The 19,289-nt window shown below is 44.6% G+C and overlaps 1 protein-coding gene across 4 annotated transcripts in view; it reads left to right on the forward strand.

Moving 5' to 3' along the window:
• WBP1L (WW domain binding protein 1 like) overlaps nt 1-18,543 on the forward strand; it is a 44,332-nt gene extending 25,789 nt beyond the window's left edge. For 2 of the 4 annotated variants that reach the window (XM_058810364.1, XM_058810363.1), the window contains exons 2-3: nt 14,175-14,336; nt 15,723-18,024. In XM_058810364.1, the coding sequence (XP_058666347.1) occupies nt 14,175-14,336; nt 15,723-16,462 (902 nt within the window). In that variant the 3' untranslated portion in view covers nt 16,463-18,024. Of the gene's footprint in view, nt 1-3,385; nt 3,489-14,174; nt 14,337-15,722; nt 18,025-18,312 lie in introns of those variants that run through there. The other 2 variants (XR_009275048.1, XM_058810362.1) reach the window with 2 other exon arrangements.
• The last annotated feature ends 746 nt before the right edge of the window (nt 18,544-19,289 follow it).

Below are 19,289 nucleotides of genomic sequence, written 5' to 3' on the forward strand. Positions count from 1 at the left end.
TAATAAAATGCTGCTGGTATGAAAAGTACAGCCGGAGATTTAAATAGAAAGTGAAGTCAGATCCAAGAGGTTGGAAGTAAGTAGAAATTTCCTAACAAAGAGTGTCATGGTCTCTGTCATGGCCAGGGTGGCTCTACATAACCTGTTCCTTGACTTGCAGAAAAGGAGCAAACTGTACAGTGGCTCAGCTTTTCACAGAAATGAGTCTTGACTTAAAAGAGGAAAGGAGACAAACACTTGTTCCAAAGGAGTCACCTATAACATATCCCAAAACAATGCTCTCCCTGTGCCAGAATCTTTCCCTAGTAGACTTCTAATTGTGAAGATCTGTGGCCTTTACCTTTTATCTCTTTCCCTGTGCCAGGCTGTGTAACCCAGTGTTAAGAGGTAGCCATGCCATTCAGTAGTAGGACCATGTGACCTGCTGGGATCCTTTCCAAACCAAATTATTCCTTAATTCTGTGAAACTGTTTGGAAATACAGTTTCACAGAATTAAGTTGTGACTTAATTAAGTCACAGAATTAAGGGTGACAGTTCTGGGTGTGACATGTGGCCCCCAAGTCTGACAGCTCCATGTTCCCAAAAGCCTCTTGGTGGCTGAGCTGGCAGAGGTCAGCAGAAAGGCTCCAAAATGAGCTGCTTCGACTTTGAGGAGTGTGGCTGGTGGTACTGCAAGGACTTCAGAACCCCAGCTGTGGGACTATTTGGAGGTACAAGCACATGTACATTAGCGGGGAAGAGCATTTGTCTTGGTCAGTGTATAAAGAATGGGCAGTAAGATATAAACTCTGCTCTAGATGGGAAGCAGGATGTTGCCTGAGACTTGATCTCCAGGAGGAACCTGCAGAACACCATCCTAGCTGCTCAGGATCCTCTGTTGAGAATGTCCTGACACGTGTTGGCCAGCTGGGTTAACAAGGAGCAGCCCTGCACGTAAGCATGTGTGGAAAAGTCATTTCAAATATAATGAAGTTGGCAAGAGGGAGTCAGTAAGTTCAAATAAAAGGATGGTGCGATGAAAGTCTCTGAAATCAGTAGTGCTCCAAGTTTTTAAGTGGGAAAAATATAGTTGAAGATGTTATGAGTTGCTGCTCCCCAAAGACACTGATTTGGTCCTCATTGCTACTCTTTGAAGTAGGCAAAACTGAGTGGATGAAATTTTTGGGGAGTAAGCCAGAAGTGGTCAAGGATGGATCAAGTGTGGTGATGCAGAGAAGATAATAAAATGGCACTGTGAGACTGGTTTTTCACCAGCTCCATGTGATTCATTTGCTGGTTCAACAGGTCACACTGATCTTCATGTGTCACAACCACAAACCTCAGCTAGTCATTCTCTGACTTGAGCATTATCAACAGGATTGCAGTTTTGCAATGGCATCTTAATTTCTCAATTGTCTTCATATGAGAGCCAAAATCTATGCTGTTCATCACTTACATTAGCTCTGCAAAGCAAACAAAAATGAGGAAAAATGTAAATAAACTAATAAGAGCAGATAATAGATGTGTCCTAGTTCTAGTTCTTTTGCTGGCTAAAATTACTATTTTTGGAATAAGTAGCAGGCTTGAAGCAGAAAATTCTGTGCTGGCTCAGCAAAGTCTCCTAATAGTTGCCATCAGTTAGAGATGGAAACACCTCTTTACCGTATAGGAAAATGGTGGGTTTTTTTTACTTTTGACATGCCAACATCTCAAGGCATGCCAACATCTCAAGAACCAAATGTTTCTTTAGCTGCCTGTAGTAGTTCTGGACTGGTCTGTCCAGCAAAATGTTTGCCTCTTCCTGAAAAATAGAGGCAGACCCCTCCAGCTTGTTGCCTCTTCGGGTGCATTTTAAAGGTGGTTTTTGGAGCCTTTTGTGGAAATAACACTATCCATGGAAGAATGGGAAGCAGTACATCATATGCTGAGTTGTGTTAGCTGAATTGTGCCCTCACATGATCAAAAGTTGGTGTGACTTCTTAGGAGAAAAGATGGCAGGAGGTTGTTCTGCTCTCAGGAGTTATGTTGCTTCTGTAATTTGGGTGCTTAGGTGAGAGACCTGTGTTGGTGAGATGTGGCTCCAACCAGGGTGCTGTGTGGTGGGGAAGTGCTTGTTCTCCTCCAGATCCCCGAATAAACTGAAAACGTAGTGCAGGACTCTTCTGCACTGAAGCTGCTGCCTCACATGACTTGTTCAGTGAGGTGGTTCAGCATTAAAATGCACTTGGTATTTTGCATGTGTGGTGGCTCCATAGAAGTTTGTGAATAGTGTGGCTGTGGTGGACTCACATAAATGAGAAGAATAGTGCAGTTCAGCCAGTGCTGGGATCCACAGATTTGCATCCCTGTCACCTACTGGTGGGGTTTTGTTGGGCTTTAGTGGGTTGGTGTTTTCTTATTTGCAAGTTGATACTTCCAAAATTATTTTTTTTTCAACAGAGCTTTCAGTATAAGCCTACCCACATTTTCGTTTCCTTGAAATAGACTTCAAGTGAAAGAAAGTGACAATAAAAACTTTGTTACAGTGGTTTTAATTGAATTAAGAAATTATTTAATTAATTTAAGAAACAAATTTTTTTGTTTCTTAAATTCCATAGTGTTCTTTGAACTCACAGGTTGCTCCAAAACCTAATAGAGGATGTACAAACCACTGCCTGTAAAATGCTTTTGTTTTCTTGTGTTTTATACTTTTTTCCAGCCATATTTTCAGACTAGCAGGAAAACACAGACTTCTGAGAAGTGGTGCACCATGTGGGGAACTGAGACCTCACAGCATAGACCTTTTCCATGTTAGGTGTCTTGAGGACCTGCTGGGTGATTTGCTACAGCTGATTTGGCTCTGCTTCTGGACTACTTTCTATTCCAGGAAGAAGTTTTACAGGAATGCTGATCTTCCATAAAGCACATGGCTAATTATGAAGAAATCATTTTAGATAGGAATCTTGCAGGAACATATTGTAATTATCACTTAGATCTAAATGAATCCAAGCAGTCTTTTCTCAAATTATGATGTTCCCTTTATGAATGCTTTTCCTCCACTTGGCATTCAGCCCCAGTAATACAGTGATATTGTGTACAATGTGGAATAAATGTCATCTCTTCTTCTAAGAGAATGCCTGGCTCCCAAACTGTGGTAACTTTTAGTGGAAAAGGAGAGGGATAATGAGACAGCAGTGCTGACTAGATGCTAAAACAGTGTAACTCATGGGTTTGGAGATATGGGGATTTTCTTCTGAATGGTCCTTTGTTTTTTTGGTGGTCCTTAGATGTCTTTTAACCTCCTTATGTATTTTAGAGTTTCCAAAGACCATAACTTGTACTTTTCAAATGCTTGCAGATCATCAAGTAAAACATTTACAAAAGATACTGACAAAGCATCTTAAAAGTGTGTCTGTTTAATTTTAGGACAAGGAAACCTGCATGGGTGTCAACAATCAAAGTTACATATGTGAAACGGGCCACTGTTGTGGACAATCCCAGTGTTGCAACTACTACTATGAACTCTGGTGTAAGTCCTTCCATTTTGTATGGCTTCCCTTCCTAACCTGCATGGCTCTTGTACCATACTACAGGTCTGGCTTGTGTCCCCTGGGGTGTTGTATTCAGCCCTTGTTGTGCATTGCCTTTGCATTTCACTGCAGCACAATCCAGAGCTGATGTGATGAGACAAGGAAATAGGGTTGTCACAGTGGGTGCTTTCTCAGGAGTAATGGGTCATCTTGCCACTCTTGTTTGCTCTTCTCACTGATTTGGGTACTCAAGATGACATTCTACAGGAGCAAGGAAACCAGCTTGAGGGAGAAATGCCATACACACAACACTAGAGCTTGACACACTCAACAGGGAATTAATTCAGTGTCTTATCTATTGGTTTCATGGTTTTATCTGTTGGTTTTGTTGGCAAGCACAACAAGTTTAAATCTGGTATATCTTTTTAAAGATGTCCTTTCAAGGAGGAGGGCCAGTGTGCTTATTCTCTTCAGGACCGTTCAGAGTCCTTGTGCAGAGAGAGTCTTGGGTAAACCCTGTGGGTTTGCAGTGGCTGAATGTTCTACTGTGAGGATCACACATTGCCCATTGCAACCCTTCTTACCTCCTTTTTCCCAAAATGTGAGATTTAAAAATAGCGAAGTTTCCAGCAAATGGCTGAGTGACTGTACCTGCTGAGTCCCCTTAGATGGCAGCAGGGAGGTCAGAGCAGGTGGTCAGCAAAACTTGATTAAGATATATGGAAAAATGGGAAGTTGAAAGCATAAGAAAGTGATAAATGCTGAGTTTTAAAGGAAAACTTAAGCTTGTTCAGTCTGATGGTGTCTTCTTTCTCTAGGAGGGACACAAAAAGTTGAACATTGATGTTGTACTGTTGTACTGTCCTGAGCCTAGGCTGGGAGGGCGTCTCTGCTCCTGGAATTTGGAAATGTGGTGCTCTGAACATTGTACCCCTACATTAGAGACTGGAGATACTTTCTTACCACACCCAATGGTATCTTCTAGTTTTTATGCAACTATGATTTCTACTTAATCCCTCTGTTGTGCCCACAGTTTCACTTTCCCAAAGTAGCTTGTGTGTGGAAATGTGTTATACGTACAAAGACTGTTACTTAACCTGGATCCAAGGACAGGAATAGCTGACACTTCATCCTTTAGTCTAGAAACATGCTTTTACTTCTCAAATTAGCCAGTGAAGTATGGGGGATGTGGTTATAAACTGAACAGGACTCTCTAGTAAGCATCTTCAAGACACACTGTGCTCAGACTCCAGTGGCTGCTGTGTCAATACTTATGGCAGGATTTTAATGTATTGCAGACCTTTTACAGCAGACTTGTTTTCCAAAATGTCCAAACAGTTCAGTGAACAATTCAGGTTAGGGAGCCATGGGCAGCTCCAGGGACTGTAGCAGGCTGAGAAACAGGCGTGACTGTATTGGAGCCTTGGAGTGCCTGGATCAGACTGTAGCAGTCAGCAGCCCAGGCAGGACAGATGGCAGGAATTTTTTCAGGCCAGAGGGGGATGCATGGACAGGGCAGAGTGGGGAAGGTCAAACCTGGTTTTGCATTTGTGTGGGTGGGAATCTAGAAGAAGTTGCATGTGTGCAGAGGCTCACAGGCTCCTTAGCAAGCAGGATCTAAATTGAGCAGCAGTTTGGAGTGCAGCTGCGCAGTGGAACTGGTGGCACGGTCACCATGTTTCTCCCATGGACATCTTGAAAGAGAGGCTTGGTTGGATTGCATACAAACACTCTGGTCCAAGCAGTAACCCCCTGCCATTTTAATGGGATGGTTTCACTGTCTTTATACTTGGCAGTGCCTGGCTGCATCATAAAAGTTCTTGGAAGACAAAACCAGATTTTGTTAGAAGGAGGCAGAATGTTAAAGGCTTCTTTTTAGAGCAGACTCACAGGTCACAGTGAGATCATGGAATAAACATGTTGGTCACACACACTGCTGGATGGTTCCTTGGGGGAGATAGGTTTCTGTGTGTTCACATTTCTTCTGTCTCACAGGGAGCATTGTGTACCACATCAAAATGAGGGAAGTAATTAAAACACAAGACCTGTTTTCTAGGCTTTTTGCAAATTCAGGCAAACATCCAACACTGATATAAAATCAGCTAATGTTTTCAAAGCTTGTTTTGCCAAACGGTAAGAAAAAGGTTTCCTTTGGATGGGAAGGAGTCATAGAGGGAGCATGTCCTTTAAACCCATATTCTAGGGGTTGAGAGCTTAGCTGCTCAGCAATTGTGGAGCATCTTTGATAGGTACATATGCTGAGGCCCTCTGAAGGCCTTCAAGGTGAAAAGTGGTGATAGTAAATGTGAGTAGTCTTAATATGAGCAGTTGAGAGCAACTGCTTTACATGCTTGGGAATAGATCAGCTTTTAAAAAGTTAATAATAACTTCTGGTTAATGAGCAGTTAACATAGCAGCACCTTTTAAGTGTGGCTTCACGGTTGTTCTGTTTTTAACCAACATATGCATGTACTGAAGTAGCTTTTGAGAAGCTTTTGCTTCTCTTGACCTTCTCAGACCACCAATGTGTGTGTTTCAGACTTTTGTGTGCCTGAAAATAGACCTTCTTGCTAGTCCTGTTGAATTAAATCCTGGATTTATCTACCACCACAGCTTTGTGGGAAGAAGAAGCAGAGGAGGGTGGCATTTGAAATGGAAAGGAAAACTAGTTGGTCTTTGGTGGACATGTGTTCTGAAACATGATCCTGTTTTGTGGCCACTTGGAATTTTTCCTGTAAAAAGGACCTTTTTCCCTGTTACGGAATTTGAGGGAAGTTTGTCTTTGAAAATGGCTGATCTCAGCAATTCTAGGCAGCAAGTAAGATTGTGGTAATTTTAAACCAGTCGTTGAGGGTAGTGGAATAGGATGTAAAATCAAGGTATTATTTTGTTAAGGGGTGGAGTGGAGGAATGGAGAATATGATATGCCAAGCAGGTGGACAGCCTATGTTTAAAATTAGATAACAACCCAGTTCAGATTCCCCACCCACCTCTTAAAAAAAAATTAAAACAGTGCTGTGTTGCCAAATAATAAAACTATATTCAGATTTACAGATATAGGTCTAATAACTATGTAAAGTTCTAATTAGTTCTTAAGCTTGGTAGCTGGTAGCCTGATGAGGCAAAAGCTGCTTTATGTCTTTTTTATTTTCTTCGAACATAATAATAATAAAATGGAAAAATGTACTTTACTGTTGCATTTCCTCACATAGGAAAAGATGTTTGAGTGGTGGATGAGCTGGGTCAGCATTTTCATTGAACAATTTAGCTGGACTCCCCAGAGAACTCATGGTCCCCAAGGGGAAGAATGGCAGCTGCCACTGGATTTTGCTTCCTAGCAGTTTTTATTGAGGTCTCTGTGATGTGATTGTGATTTGCTGGAGTTTTCCAATGTTGGCCTTTTTCCAGGCCTGACAGGTGTCTTACTGCTTAGACATTCCAAAATACCACTTTTCGAAATACAAGTGAGAAGGTAATCGAGGAATGCAGTTCCTGTGTTTTGCAGGCTAAGAAGTTAGGCTCAGAGGTTCTGGATTTTGCCAGGTTTGAGAGTATAAAGTGGACTGAACACTAAGTCCAGGTCTGCTGACATCCATCCTTGTGCCTCTCCTGGCCTTTGGAATCATTAAATTATTCCAGAGGCTCTAAACACAGCAAGCACAGCTGTAGAAAATATATTTCATTGTGTGGTTGGAAAAATAGTACACTATGCTTCAGGAATCATGGAGCATGGAAACAGGCAGCTGCTCACTGCTTGCAAAAAGTTGGAGGATTTAGAAGTTGGAGGACTTTAGCTGGTCTTGGATGATGTAGGTACTGTACAGCAGCCCAGCACTGGTAATGAGTGAGCATTCATATATTGCTTGTGCCTGTTTTGTTTCTTTGTCTTTTTTAGCAGATACTGAGCCCCTCTGTTTCTGAAAGAAAAAAAAGAAAAAAGATCTTGACTGTTTAGGTCCTAGTAGAAGAGTTGTATGGGAAAAAATGTTCTGTTTGCAAGCAGCACAGTCAGTGTTTTTGCTGATTTTGAACAGTCTGCTCATCTCTGCACGCTTCCCCTTGGAATCGCTAGACAGTTCTTTTCCCAAAAAGCATGCTGCCAGGAAATTCTGGCAAGGATCTGCTTAGTTGCTGAAACTAAAGCAACTGCTGTACCACGTACATATTCCAGGAGGTCAGCTTTATAATAGGAATTCATGTCCAAGAGTTTGCTGCAGTCTCCAAAACACTCAGTCAAACTATGCACCAGTCCCATGTTTTCATCTTTACCCCATGTTGTCTTATCCCACATCCTTTTTCAAAGAAAGATTTTTGCTGCTCCTTGCCTTTCACCCAGGCTTCTACTTGCTTCTCTTTCCTAGGTGTCTCAAACTTCCCCTTGGGCTGTTCTTCCTCAGCTGTGCTGCAGCAATAACCCTGCCATGACAAAGCCTCACCAACAGTATAGGGCAAACAACAGATGTCACAACCATGCAGAAACTCTTTATAATAAATAGGCTCACTGAGGGAGTTATTTCCTGATTTACTTGGACTTCTTGTAGCCTAATCCAGACAGCCAAATCACCTTAAGTTTGTTTTGGTCTGGCTCAGTAAAATTCTCGGATCCAAAGCAGAAGGCAAGCTGTCTGGCATAGCCTGGCTATGCAGATACTGACTTTTGCCCTATGTGGCTGCTTCCACCTGTGCTGTGCTAAACAGCCTGGAAAAAAGGCAAGAGGACTCCTAGTGTTGTTTCACCCCCTGCCCTACATACTTCCAACCCAGCTTGTCACCAAGTACCTAGATCTGTTGTTCCCAGATGTTCAGGACGTGGTCTCAGCTGGATGTTCCACTCTGGTCTCTGTTAGACTATTGTTCAACATTCATTTTACCAACATTGGTGTCTTGGGGGGGACTGGACTTAAAAATGTGTCATCTGGAGCATGGGAGCAATTGCCCTTGGAAGGCTCCCTCCCTAGGAGAGAGGCATAAAAGCAGTGTCTGCAGATTTACTGCCTCACGTTGACTCTCATTGCACAATGGGATAAGGATTTTTCTGAAACTTTTGTTTTTTCATCTTATCTCGTTGCAGTGGGTGTACAGTGGGCACTATTCTGAAAACTAGAAACCAGCTGCAGTTAACGTGTGTCTCCTTTTGTTACCAGTTTGGGAGCAAGCGAGCAGGAGTTGGAGATGTCTTCAGCTTTTTTCTTTTGCCATTGTACTCTACAAATATTCAGTAACTTTTTCCTACAATGAGGTCAGGCTGGGACTGCAGTTCCAATGACTTAAACTAACATAAAACTGTCACTGAAAGTCACAGTCTTTCTCTTGCCGCTGCTGCTGTGTTTGCCAAACGAGTTTCAACCTGCTCTGGTTTCCTCAAACCAGTTCAAACCACAGTTGCGCACAACTTTGTGCCGGCACAAGAAGAGGTGGAGGAAGCAGCAGGAGGTATGGTTGGGACAGGCAGGAGAGGATCGCGTCATTCAGCGGCTTCTTTTATTCCTTCTTAAAATGTTCATGGGCCTATGGCCTGGATCCTTCATCTGGCATTCTTGAGCAGCAGGGTTGGCTCGTACAGGCTTGTGCCTGCAGTGGCAGGAAATGATGTGACCCCTCTGCCAAAGGACACGATTAGGCCCCAGCGCATCCAGGTTGTGGTACCAAGTAAATTTCTCTTCCCTTTTTTGATTATAGTGTTGGCCCTGTGAAGACAATTTTTTTCCAGCCATGACTGACTGTGAGGCCACCATTTGGGACATTTTTTAGTCAATGAGATTGTCCCACCTCTCCTTCTGTTCAGAACCAGCTCTCATGGAGCCAAAGCTATTATCCAGATGCTTGTCGGGCAGACACAAAGGCACTTTGCAGTATGTTTTGGCTTGGTTTTAGGGGATTTCCTGCCAACAGAGCCATGGCATTTGCCCAAGTTTACCATGAACTTGAGGGCAAATTTCTCTGTTCATACCCTTGGAACACTCCAGAAAACATTTTCCATTTTGCACAGGATAAAAGGAGCTTCCCTCAACGGCATTGCTGGTGACAACATCCCAGGCAGAAAATACAGTACAGCATCAAAGCAAACATTGCTCCCTCCTTTTTCATGAGGAAGGACTGCTCTGATTTTTTTAATTATTAAACTGTTTTATTCTTATTTATTGTAAAGTCTGATCAAAACTATGGTTAGTGTCCTAGAAGGGGTTTTTCTTGAAGCATTAAGCATGTTCTTTCACAGCTGGTAGGAAGCATCTCTGGTGTATGACCATGTGATGGGCCTCCCTTTCCCAAGAATTCTGTAAATGTAGCAGCAGCCTTCTCTTTCTTCAGTACTTCCTCTGGTTCTGAGAGATGGCTTCCATGGGACCTAATTCCATTCCCAGGTGTTTTTGCAGCTTCCATTCTGACTTCCTGAGCTTCCTGCTCATGTCAGGCTTACAGCTCTGAGCTTACAGATTGGTGCTGATTCTTTTACTTTCATTAAAGGTTTTGGTGCTCTGGCAGGGAAATCTTTTGGCAGTAATCAACTCCTTGGCTGTGTCTGTTTCACCTTTGCTTCCATCACTGTCCATTTGGAGGCATCGCCATTAACAAAAAAATATCGATAGCAGTGATTCTCAAGACTCAGTTGTTTTTGGGCTGGAGTGTTGCAACTTCTGACTCTTCATGAACCAAGAGCAAGACTGAAATTGCCTTCAAGTCTAGCAGTCTCCTGGTGCCTGTTTCACTCCAGACTGGTACTTTACTTCTGCTCTGGCTATCTATCAGAAGTTGTATTTCCAAAGTCACTGTTTGTTTTTTTATCTGTCATGTTGTGCTGAGATTGCCATAAGCTTTTGTTCCCAGTGGTCACTGCCAGGTGGCTGTGGAAAATACTCTCAAATCAGACATTTAATGGTGAATTTGGCTCAGAATGTGTCTCCCAATCATTTTTCCTTTTCCAGTGAGTGCAGTGGTAACTCAACACAATGCTGATGAGAAACAGCTCATATCCATTTGGGAAGAAAAAACTCTTGAAGAGCAAGAGGAAGGCATTTGGCAACAGTGAATGCTTTTGGGAACATTGAACACAACCAGAAGCTCAGTTTTACTTGGCTTTTAGAGGCTTTTTAATGCCAAACTTGAGTTGCCTCCATAGATCTTACCCATTTTCATCACAAGGCAGAATTGGTACCTGTTTTTACCCTGAAGGAGGTGTTAGTGTGCACTGCTGCTCTGCTTGGCCCCTGCGTTTCCTGCTCATGTTTTGTTGTCTTTGGGTGAATTTGCAATTCCCCTCCTGCCAAATGAGCTGCTGGCTGCACACGCCAGTGGTCTGCTCAGCTTACCTCCCTGCTGCTGGTTTGAAGCCAAGCCCTCACCAGGTGTACAAATGCACAGCTCAGTCATGAACATCTTCACTGTTCACTCCATACTTTTAGACATAATATTTACAATTGCACTTGGCCTTGGAGCATAGCTTTATTCCAAATAAACGACCGTACTATATATTTTCTAGGCTTTTGCAGTTTTCTGTTCTGCAGCCAAAACTGCAGCTGTGCCCAAACTCCTGGCAAGAGAGTGTTGTAGAGCTTTTTATGGGGGCCCTGAACTCCCAGCACTTGCACTGGTACTGGGCTTGCAACCAGAGTTGCACCCAGTCCTTCTCCCAGCACTGGCACCTCTGCCCAAGTGACAGCCAGGGAGCCCCTCATGTGCCTCAGCTCCCATGGGTGTCCCATGCTATTGCTTCCAATGCACTGGGGGCTTTCCAGCCCTGCAGGGCAGACGTGCTCTTGGGTGCCAGGGTGGGGACACAGCCATTAGAGAGGAAGCCAGAAGCCAGGCCAGCAAATGACTCTGGTGGGCACACGCTGCTATCTCCTGTGATCATCCAGGCAAGTCCTCCAGGCTCGTGCTGAGTCCTCCATCCAGGCTCATGCTGAGTCAGGGCTTGAGTAATTCCTAGAAGCTCTAGGAAGTGTCAGTGGTTAATGAAACCAGGCAATAATGTGGTATTAGTGGGTTCTTTTTCTGGAAGTTCTCATGAAAAACAACAGATCTCATCTGCTCGCAGTTGCGAGCGTGCACAGACCCTTTGCAGGAGAATGAAGGTGTTGTTCCTGGCACCGAGGCCAAATTGCAGTGCACTAAATTATGGTGTGTTTACTTCAGTGCCACCTGCGGTTTCAGTAGGCTCCAACATTAATTTATTATCCTAAGCTGTCGTGTGTTGTTGCTGCGTGTTAACAGAATTGCCACACCTCTTTGCAGGAATGGCTGAGCTTACTCTGACCCCTACTCCGAGCTTGTGCATCAGTTTGTGTGCAAAGCACTTTGGGACTTTTTTTTGGAATGGGTAGAGAAGTTTTCTAAAGAAATACTTTTTTAATCTTCTGGATGCAGGCTTGGGTGGGAGCAGTTATTCCCTGCAGAAATATTTGGCTGCTGCAGCTGAGATTGCTTAACAGTGGCAGTTCTCCAGGACATCTTAACTAATTAAGTGCTGCTTACTACCATTGCATCTAGACTCCTTGGGAAAGGACTTGATCAAATGTGTTAAAAAGCATCTGTTTTCATAACTGTAGCTAAAATCCCTGGATAGCTGGGTGTAATTTTCCATTGTTATTGAACTCATGATCATGGACTGCTCTTTGAAAATAAGGAGTACTTAGAAGATGAACTGCAGGCCTGCATGGTGGCATGCTGTGCCAATGACCTGGTTTTGATGAGTGTATTCTTGCTTCCTCAGCAAGCAAGAGCCAAGGGACAGTCTCTTAGCGAGAAATAAAGTGTATTTATTGGAGAGAGTCTTCAAACTGTGAGACAGTTGAAGTATTGCATTTGTGTACCAAGATTTTGGTAGTGATAGAGGCTACAGAAATTGTTGCAAATGTTTGGCTTTGGAGTGAAGGGTGGACTGGATCACTCCTCTTAGTTTATATAAAAAGGCTTTTTTTAGAAACAGGAGGGTATTCAGAGGTCAGTGGCCACATTCTCGTTTTGGTTTGGGAAGTGTAGAGAGCATCTTGAGTACTTTTTTCTTTGCTTCTCTGGAGTGAAGATCGCACTCTCTTCTCTGATCAGCATGGTACAGCTGAGCAGGCTGGCCAGAGAAACTACCCAGGAACCTTCATTTCCAGCCAAGAAAAAAAAAGGGGGGGTGGGAGAATATGTAACACCTTCATTTGATGAAGGTTTTGATAAGTTTGGTGGTAAGGCAGGTTCCAGTTGAATAGGGAAATAGATTGCACAAGGCAGGAGAGAGATTTCAGTTTGCTGTGCCAAAATACATGAGGAATTTGGGTTACGACACAGGGAGGTGAAAGTCCCCACTCAAAATGCTCAGAGACTCGATATGGCGCATCCAGTTCCCCTGCAGCAGCCCAGTGCAGGTCTCTGAGATGGATGATACAATTGCTCTTTGTCCTGAGCCAGAGCAATATGCCTTTCATTCTTCAAATTCCTAAACTGTTCACCTTTCCCCACCTAGCTCTTAGCAGAGAAAACACAGCAAACACAGCAGGGGATGCTGAAAACATCAAGATATTGTAAAGGCATGACTAGAGGTTTTTAGTGGAGAGAGAAGAGCAGTTTGATACCACAGGATAGACTGGCCTGCCTGAAAATGGGCTGTGGCATTAGGAATCTCCATTTTTACTGCTGGGGAATAGTGAAGAGTGGCAGAGGTGTTACAGAAAGAAAACAGTGTTGTGATTTCTAGCGAGCAGTCGCTGCCAAGCCTATGTGTTTCTAAAGGAAAAGTGCTCCCAGTATCTTTAGATGCAAAAACTGAGCTTAAAAAAGAGCTTACGGACACTGGGGATAGGTCAAGCTGCAGGCTGCAATTGCAGGAAACAAAAGCCTAATCTGGAGTGGATGTTCCAGTTTTTTGAAGTGTGTCTCGGAAACATTTTGTAGTGCATGCAAGTGAGAAATTTGTGGAAAGGGAGAGTTATTCCACATGTTGGAGGGTGTGGGTAAAATTCAGGAAGTGGTGTTTTAAAATTCCCTTTTAAGGAGCAGTGTACATATGGTACAGCAGTGCACAGAAACCAGCCATGACCACAAACAGAGCAGAAGTTAGGTTTCTTGAGGATTCAGAGAGGGAGGCTAGCTTAATTTAATTTTGGATAATTTAAGACATTGAATACAAAAATAAGTTTTAAAAATATTTTGAGACATTTATGAAAAAAAGAGCATGTTTTTGTTAAACATAACAATGAAAGATTTGGGCTGGAAATTAAAGAGCAGTGCAAACAAAAGCAAAACATAGTGCTTGGGGTTTTTCTCTTCTTCTGTGGTCAATCTGCAGAGTGTCTTTTGTGTCTTGATTGTTATTTTCAAACCAAAGTGACTGTGGGAGGCAAGCTCAATGCTATTCACAGCTCTGTTAATTTTTGGCTAGAAGAAATGGTAACCAAAGGGTAGGAGCAATGGAGGGGGAGCCCTCCATATTTGATTCTTCTCCAGACTTGTACCTATTGAACATACATTGTACCAAAGTGTGTTGAGAGTTATCCATTTGTGGCAAGGCTGTTGGAGTCACAGTGTCACACACAGGCAGTGTTGAAGCCTCCTGGCCTACACATATTTCTGCCTTTAGAGCAGTGCCGGTTCAGATCCAGACTTTCAGATTATCTTCTCCATTGGCTTCTTGGGGTGTCCTGCATTTGGATGCAGGTCTGACACAATGGCTAACACTCACTGTCCTCTCTCTGCTGCAGGGTTTTGGCTGGTGTGGACCATCATCATCATCCTGAGCTGCTGCTGTGTTTGCCATCACCGCCGCACCAAGCACCGGCTGCAGGCGCAGCAGCGGCAGCACGAGATCAACCTGATCGCCTACCGGGAGGCGCACAACTACTCAGCCCTGCCCTTCTATTTCCGTACGTACTCACACTGCCGGCCTGGGGAGCACGGCAGCCGCCGGGGCCTGTGTTAGGTGCAGGGAGGGAGCAGCAATTGGGTTCAGCAAGAGGCTGTGCGGGCTTTGCTGCCTCACCATGGTGTGCAGAGAGGAGATGGTGTTGGATGCGCTAGAAAGCCCTTGAGTCTGGAGTTGAACCACACCAACTACAGCACCTTCACACCCACTCCTGAGAGTGTAGGGATTCCTTGGGTGTTTTTCTGCAAAGGTTCTTTACGTACGTCATTCAGGACTCCTCCTTTCCAGCCTGGACTTGATGCTGGTGGGAGTGAGGTATGAGATGTGGCTTCATAAAATTTGGTCACACAGGCTGGAAGAAAGGGGAGTCTCAGCAGAGACTCTGCTGGCTCCCACCCTGTGCTGTGGTTCCCAGGCCACACTGCTGGTGAGCAGCCCTAGGACTTTGCATGAAGGAGCTGTTGCCCACAACTCAGGGAAAGTACAATCACTTTGTGCTCTCCTTGTGTTCTGCTGTGCTGTGCTAGAGCAGCAAGTCTCCTTCTGACTGGAGGTACCACAGCTGAGTTTCCTCTGACAGACTGTTGAATTGAATGTATGAACTCGCTTTTCTTGTTAAACTCTGGCAGTCACCTCAGAAATCATCCCCAGCAGCCTTTCCCTCCCCAGCCCCAGGGATATGCAATTGCACATGGAAAATTGCAGTGCTACCCTTAAATGTTTCCAGTGTTTAAGTACATTCTGTCTATATAGACTATTTTGTTGCCTCTTAAGAAATAAACAAAATTTTTCATGGGTTTGAAAGGCTGTAAGTACAATAAGCCAAACTCTTTTGCCAGTACTGCCAATTTATTCTGACTGCACCAGAAGAATTGAATCCAGCATTAAAACAGCAACCAAAAGCCAGGATCTTCAAGTTCCTTGTAACTGCCCATGTCTCTTCATATTTGCATAATGCTTTGTGAGATGAAATCTTTGCTCTTGAAAGTGGAAATTCGGTTGAGAAGGCAGTGTTGGAGAGGGCTGGGCAGTTGTTCCCTCCAGCCAACACAGGCCGTTCCCCAGTGTGGTTTATGGGGCTGTATTGAGGTACATGGTCCAGGGAGGTTTGCCTGGTAAGTATAGAGAGCCAGGAGATCAGGCTGCTGTTCCCAGTTGTGTCCATCTCCTCCTGTAATGGTGCCCTCCTCTGCCGTGTTTGCTGCTTCTCTAAAACATGCCACACCTCACCTGAGACAAGTTCTGGCACCCCTTTGTAGAGCCTGTTGTGCTGTTCAGTGGGAAGGTGCTGGTAGGTGATAAATGCCATACTGACCTGTATTAGTGACTTGTTTCCTGAGATAAACTGCTCCTGAAATAACTTCTCCTCCTTGCCTCCCACTTCTAGGGTTTTTGCCAAACTATTTGCTACCTCCCTATGAGGAAGTGGTGAACCGACCGCCGACCCCCCCGCCCCCGTACAGTGCCTTACATCAGCAGTGTGTCCCAGCAGGCAGCAGTAGCACAATCCCAGACCCGCCCAGGGCCCTGCAGCCAGCACAGAGCAGCTCTGCAGCACCCAGCAGCAATATCAGCAGTACTGACAGCACCGGGGCGCCCGGCCGCGGGGACTCCGAGCCCTCCAGCACCGTGCTGGACGAGAGAGCCGTCACCAAAATGCAAAGCGTCGAGCCCGGCAGCACCAGCACGGGAGCTGAGCTCGTGGAGAGGGCTGCTCCTGATAAGGATACAGAGTGCAAGGAGGAACTGCTGAAAGGTTACAGCTCTGAGAGCTTAGAGCAGAGCAGCGCCATTCCCGACGCCAAGGACAAGACCCCGGGCAGGCAGCGCCGTTTCACCGGCGACTCGGGCATAGAAGTCTGCGTGTGCAACCGGGGCCACCACGACGACGACCTCAAAGAGTTTGACGGGCTCATCGATGACGCTCTGGACGGGCCCCTGGACTTCTGTGACAGCTGCAGCGGCCGTCCCCACGGGGACGAGGAGGAAGGGCTTTTCAGTGCCACGGAGGAGCAGCACCGCGAGCACAGCCACCACCACCTGCCCCGGCAGCCGGTGTGTGTACTCTTGAACACAATAAATGAGCAGGACTCTCCAAACTCTTGTACCAATAACTCCCCCAGCTAAGGTGGCAGAGTGGAAGGGAGAATCGGGGGAAAAAAAACAAATAAAAATGGAATAAGAGGATTAAAACTTTAACAGGAGGAAAAGGTGATACAACCTTCTTTTTTTTGTTTATTTTTGTTTCTCCCCTCCAATATAATATGGGGACTAGACCTTGAAGGCCCAGCTTGTGAGGGACGGGTCACTCTGGGTTTTGTTAATTGTATCTGCCCTGCTTCGTGGAGCAGGGATTGATGTTTCTCAATGAGACCTTCTAAAGAATGGAATTTTTCCAACGGTGATTTTGGTGATGGTTATTATGAGTTTGTTGGTTTTAGTTTTCCGAAACACTGCTTTATCTTGCAATCAGTAAAACTCAGCAAATCTCACCCTGGGAGGATACCAGATCACCATAAGGCTTCAACCTCCAGGTGTCTTCCCAGAAGCAAGCAGCTTCTGACAGTGCCGGCAGTCAGTAGCCCAAGAGTTCTGGTTTGATATAGTGCTCTTGAGGCATTGGGGATTTCTTTTCATCTTTTTTCCTTCTTTTTTTTTTTTTTTCTTTCCTAATGTTAAGTTTCCCTGAAGCTGGTGAATGCCCAAACACATCAGCCCTATAACCTCTGGTGCTTCAGTGTTTAATACAGCAGGTAGGAAGTTTCCCACTTGAGGCTGGTGACTGAAGGACCAGTTTCTTCTAGAAGGAGTGTTAGTGTACCTTAGGCAGTTTGAAAATAAAGGGTTTGCAGAAATTTGCCTTTATGTGTCATTTTTAAACACAAGTGTGTTCCTTCAATGCCTCCAAGAGCACAGTTAGCAGTAGAATCCAGGCAGCTGGGCTGCCTTCCAAGTACTGTGGTCTCCAAATGACCTTTTCCCGGTGTGCTGCAAAAGGGCTTGGCTTTATTTTTGTCCTTTTTTTGCACCCCGCTAGCAGCACACTGGAGTTCAGATGACAAAAGAACAGGGCTCTCCTTGGCCAGCGTGCCTTCAAGCTTTAGCGATGCATGTTGAACAAATGGAGATGAGAGCTCCGTCCATTGTGAAAGGGATGATTTACCTTATAGATGTGGAAGACCTGTGCAGTATTTTTTTTTATCCAAAAATTTGGTGCGATTCTAATGATGACCACTTAAAGAAATGAATGTCTGTTTTCTTTCTTTTCGGTTTTTTTATGGTGGCAACTGGCTACTGTATAATGTCTGTGAGCGTGTGTGTGTGACTGCAATCCATGCATGCGAGTCCTACTGGTAATATGAAAACCTGCTGTAAGACTGCAAGAATTTACTGTAGCTTTGCTTTAATAAACAGTAGAGAGTTTTGTTAGTAACAACCTGAAGGAAGAAAAAAAAAGAAAAAAAAAGGAAGAACTGAAACTAACATTCCCTAGAGTGCTCATGTGGAAGAGAGCACAGTTCAGACTATGTAACTTGTTCTTGGGATTTCTCCCTGTCCCTTTTATAATTATGGTCGTCCAGATCATTACTGTTATGGGGAAAAAAACATTGAAACCTGAACTTGGACATACTCAGATTTGATTGATTGAAAACCAAAATCAGTTTTAACTAAGGTGGAAACCAAAATATAATGCCTTTTCTGATAACTTGTCCATGTGTATGTGTATCATTTTGTGAGCTAAGAACATGATCTTGTCTTTAGTTTGTGGATTTGTTTTGTTATTTTACCTGGAGGTGTGTTGGCACTGGCTGGCTGCAATGCAAGGGAAGTGGTGCTTATGCAAGCGTTTTACCTGCACATTTGAGGAGCGCACTCTTACCTTACAAGGTTTGGAAGAATCTCACTCCTTTGCCCATCACAGCCTTTCTCTTTCCTTAGAACAGCAGATAAGGACAGCTCTTCTGTTTGGTTCTTAGGGTGCTCTTAAAACTGAAGGACTTTGATTTGGATTCAAGAGACCTCATTCCTGGATGTCTGGAGCCTGGAGACTTGGATGAGTGGTGACAGAGAGGCTGCATGTGCCCCAGAGCCTGGCTGCGTGGGGGCTGGTCACTTGCAGTTGTGTTCACTGACCACATGTATCTTTTGAGAAGATAATCAAAGATCCCCAGCGCCAGCCCCAGGAATTCTGTACATATTGGCACCTGGTTTTGTTCCTTGCACCACAGAGGAAGCTAAAAAAATGACATCAGTCTGTAAGGAATGGGGCTTACTGCTGTAAGTCCTGGGGATGGTCCTGTGCCAGTGGGGGACCCTTTGCCAGCATTTATGTGGCATAAGGAATCTCCATATTTGCTTTCCTGCCATCCCACTAACGGCAGGAGAATCCTCTGGACATGGAGGTAAGTACCAGTAAGCCAAGCTGATGTGTCTAATTTTAAAAAGTCTGGAAGAAGCAGTGGTGCCTCTTATGACTCCTGGAGGTTTTTCAGGCATTTAGAAACAATAAATAAATGGGGCACAAACCATGTCTCTTCAGCTTCCAAGTGTCTGAGGAGCAGGACTGTTAATGGCTTTCAGTGCTTTAGGATTTTAGACCTGCAGCCAAGGGGCAGCTGGTATGGGGAGAAGGAGTGGTGCAGGGCAGGATATGGGGCACGTGAGCTCCTTGCATATACCCTGGCTGCTGCCTCTTCAGGCGGCAGAGGACTCCCAAAGCTCCACCTTTGGAGCTTTAGAAAGGTGCTTAACCCTCCCATATATGTTTGTGTAGGAGGCTAGTGTGGCCCAGAGAGCTCTTCTCCAAATGCACACTGTAAAATGCTGGAAGTGTGAGGGCATGGGCAGATGTGTTATCTCCAGCACTGGAACACCAAACCCCACCCATTCCCAGCTATAAGGGGTGTTTTATTGGGAGTCATGAATGCATTTTCCAAACTGAGTTGCAATAATG

This window comes from Ammospiza caudacuta, chromosome 9, assembly GCF_027887145.1.
Source record: "Ammospiza caudacuta isolate bAmmCau1 chromosome 9, bAmmCau1.pri, whole genome shotgun sequence".
Taxonomy (NCBI): Eukaryota; Metazoa; Chordata; class Aves; order Passeriformes; family Passerellidae; genus Ammospiza; species Ammospiza caudacuta.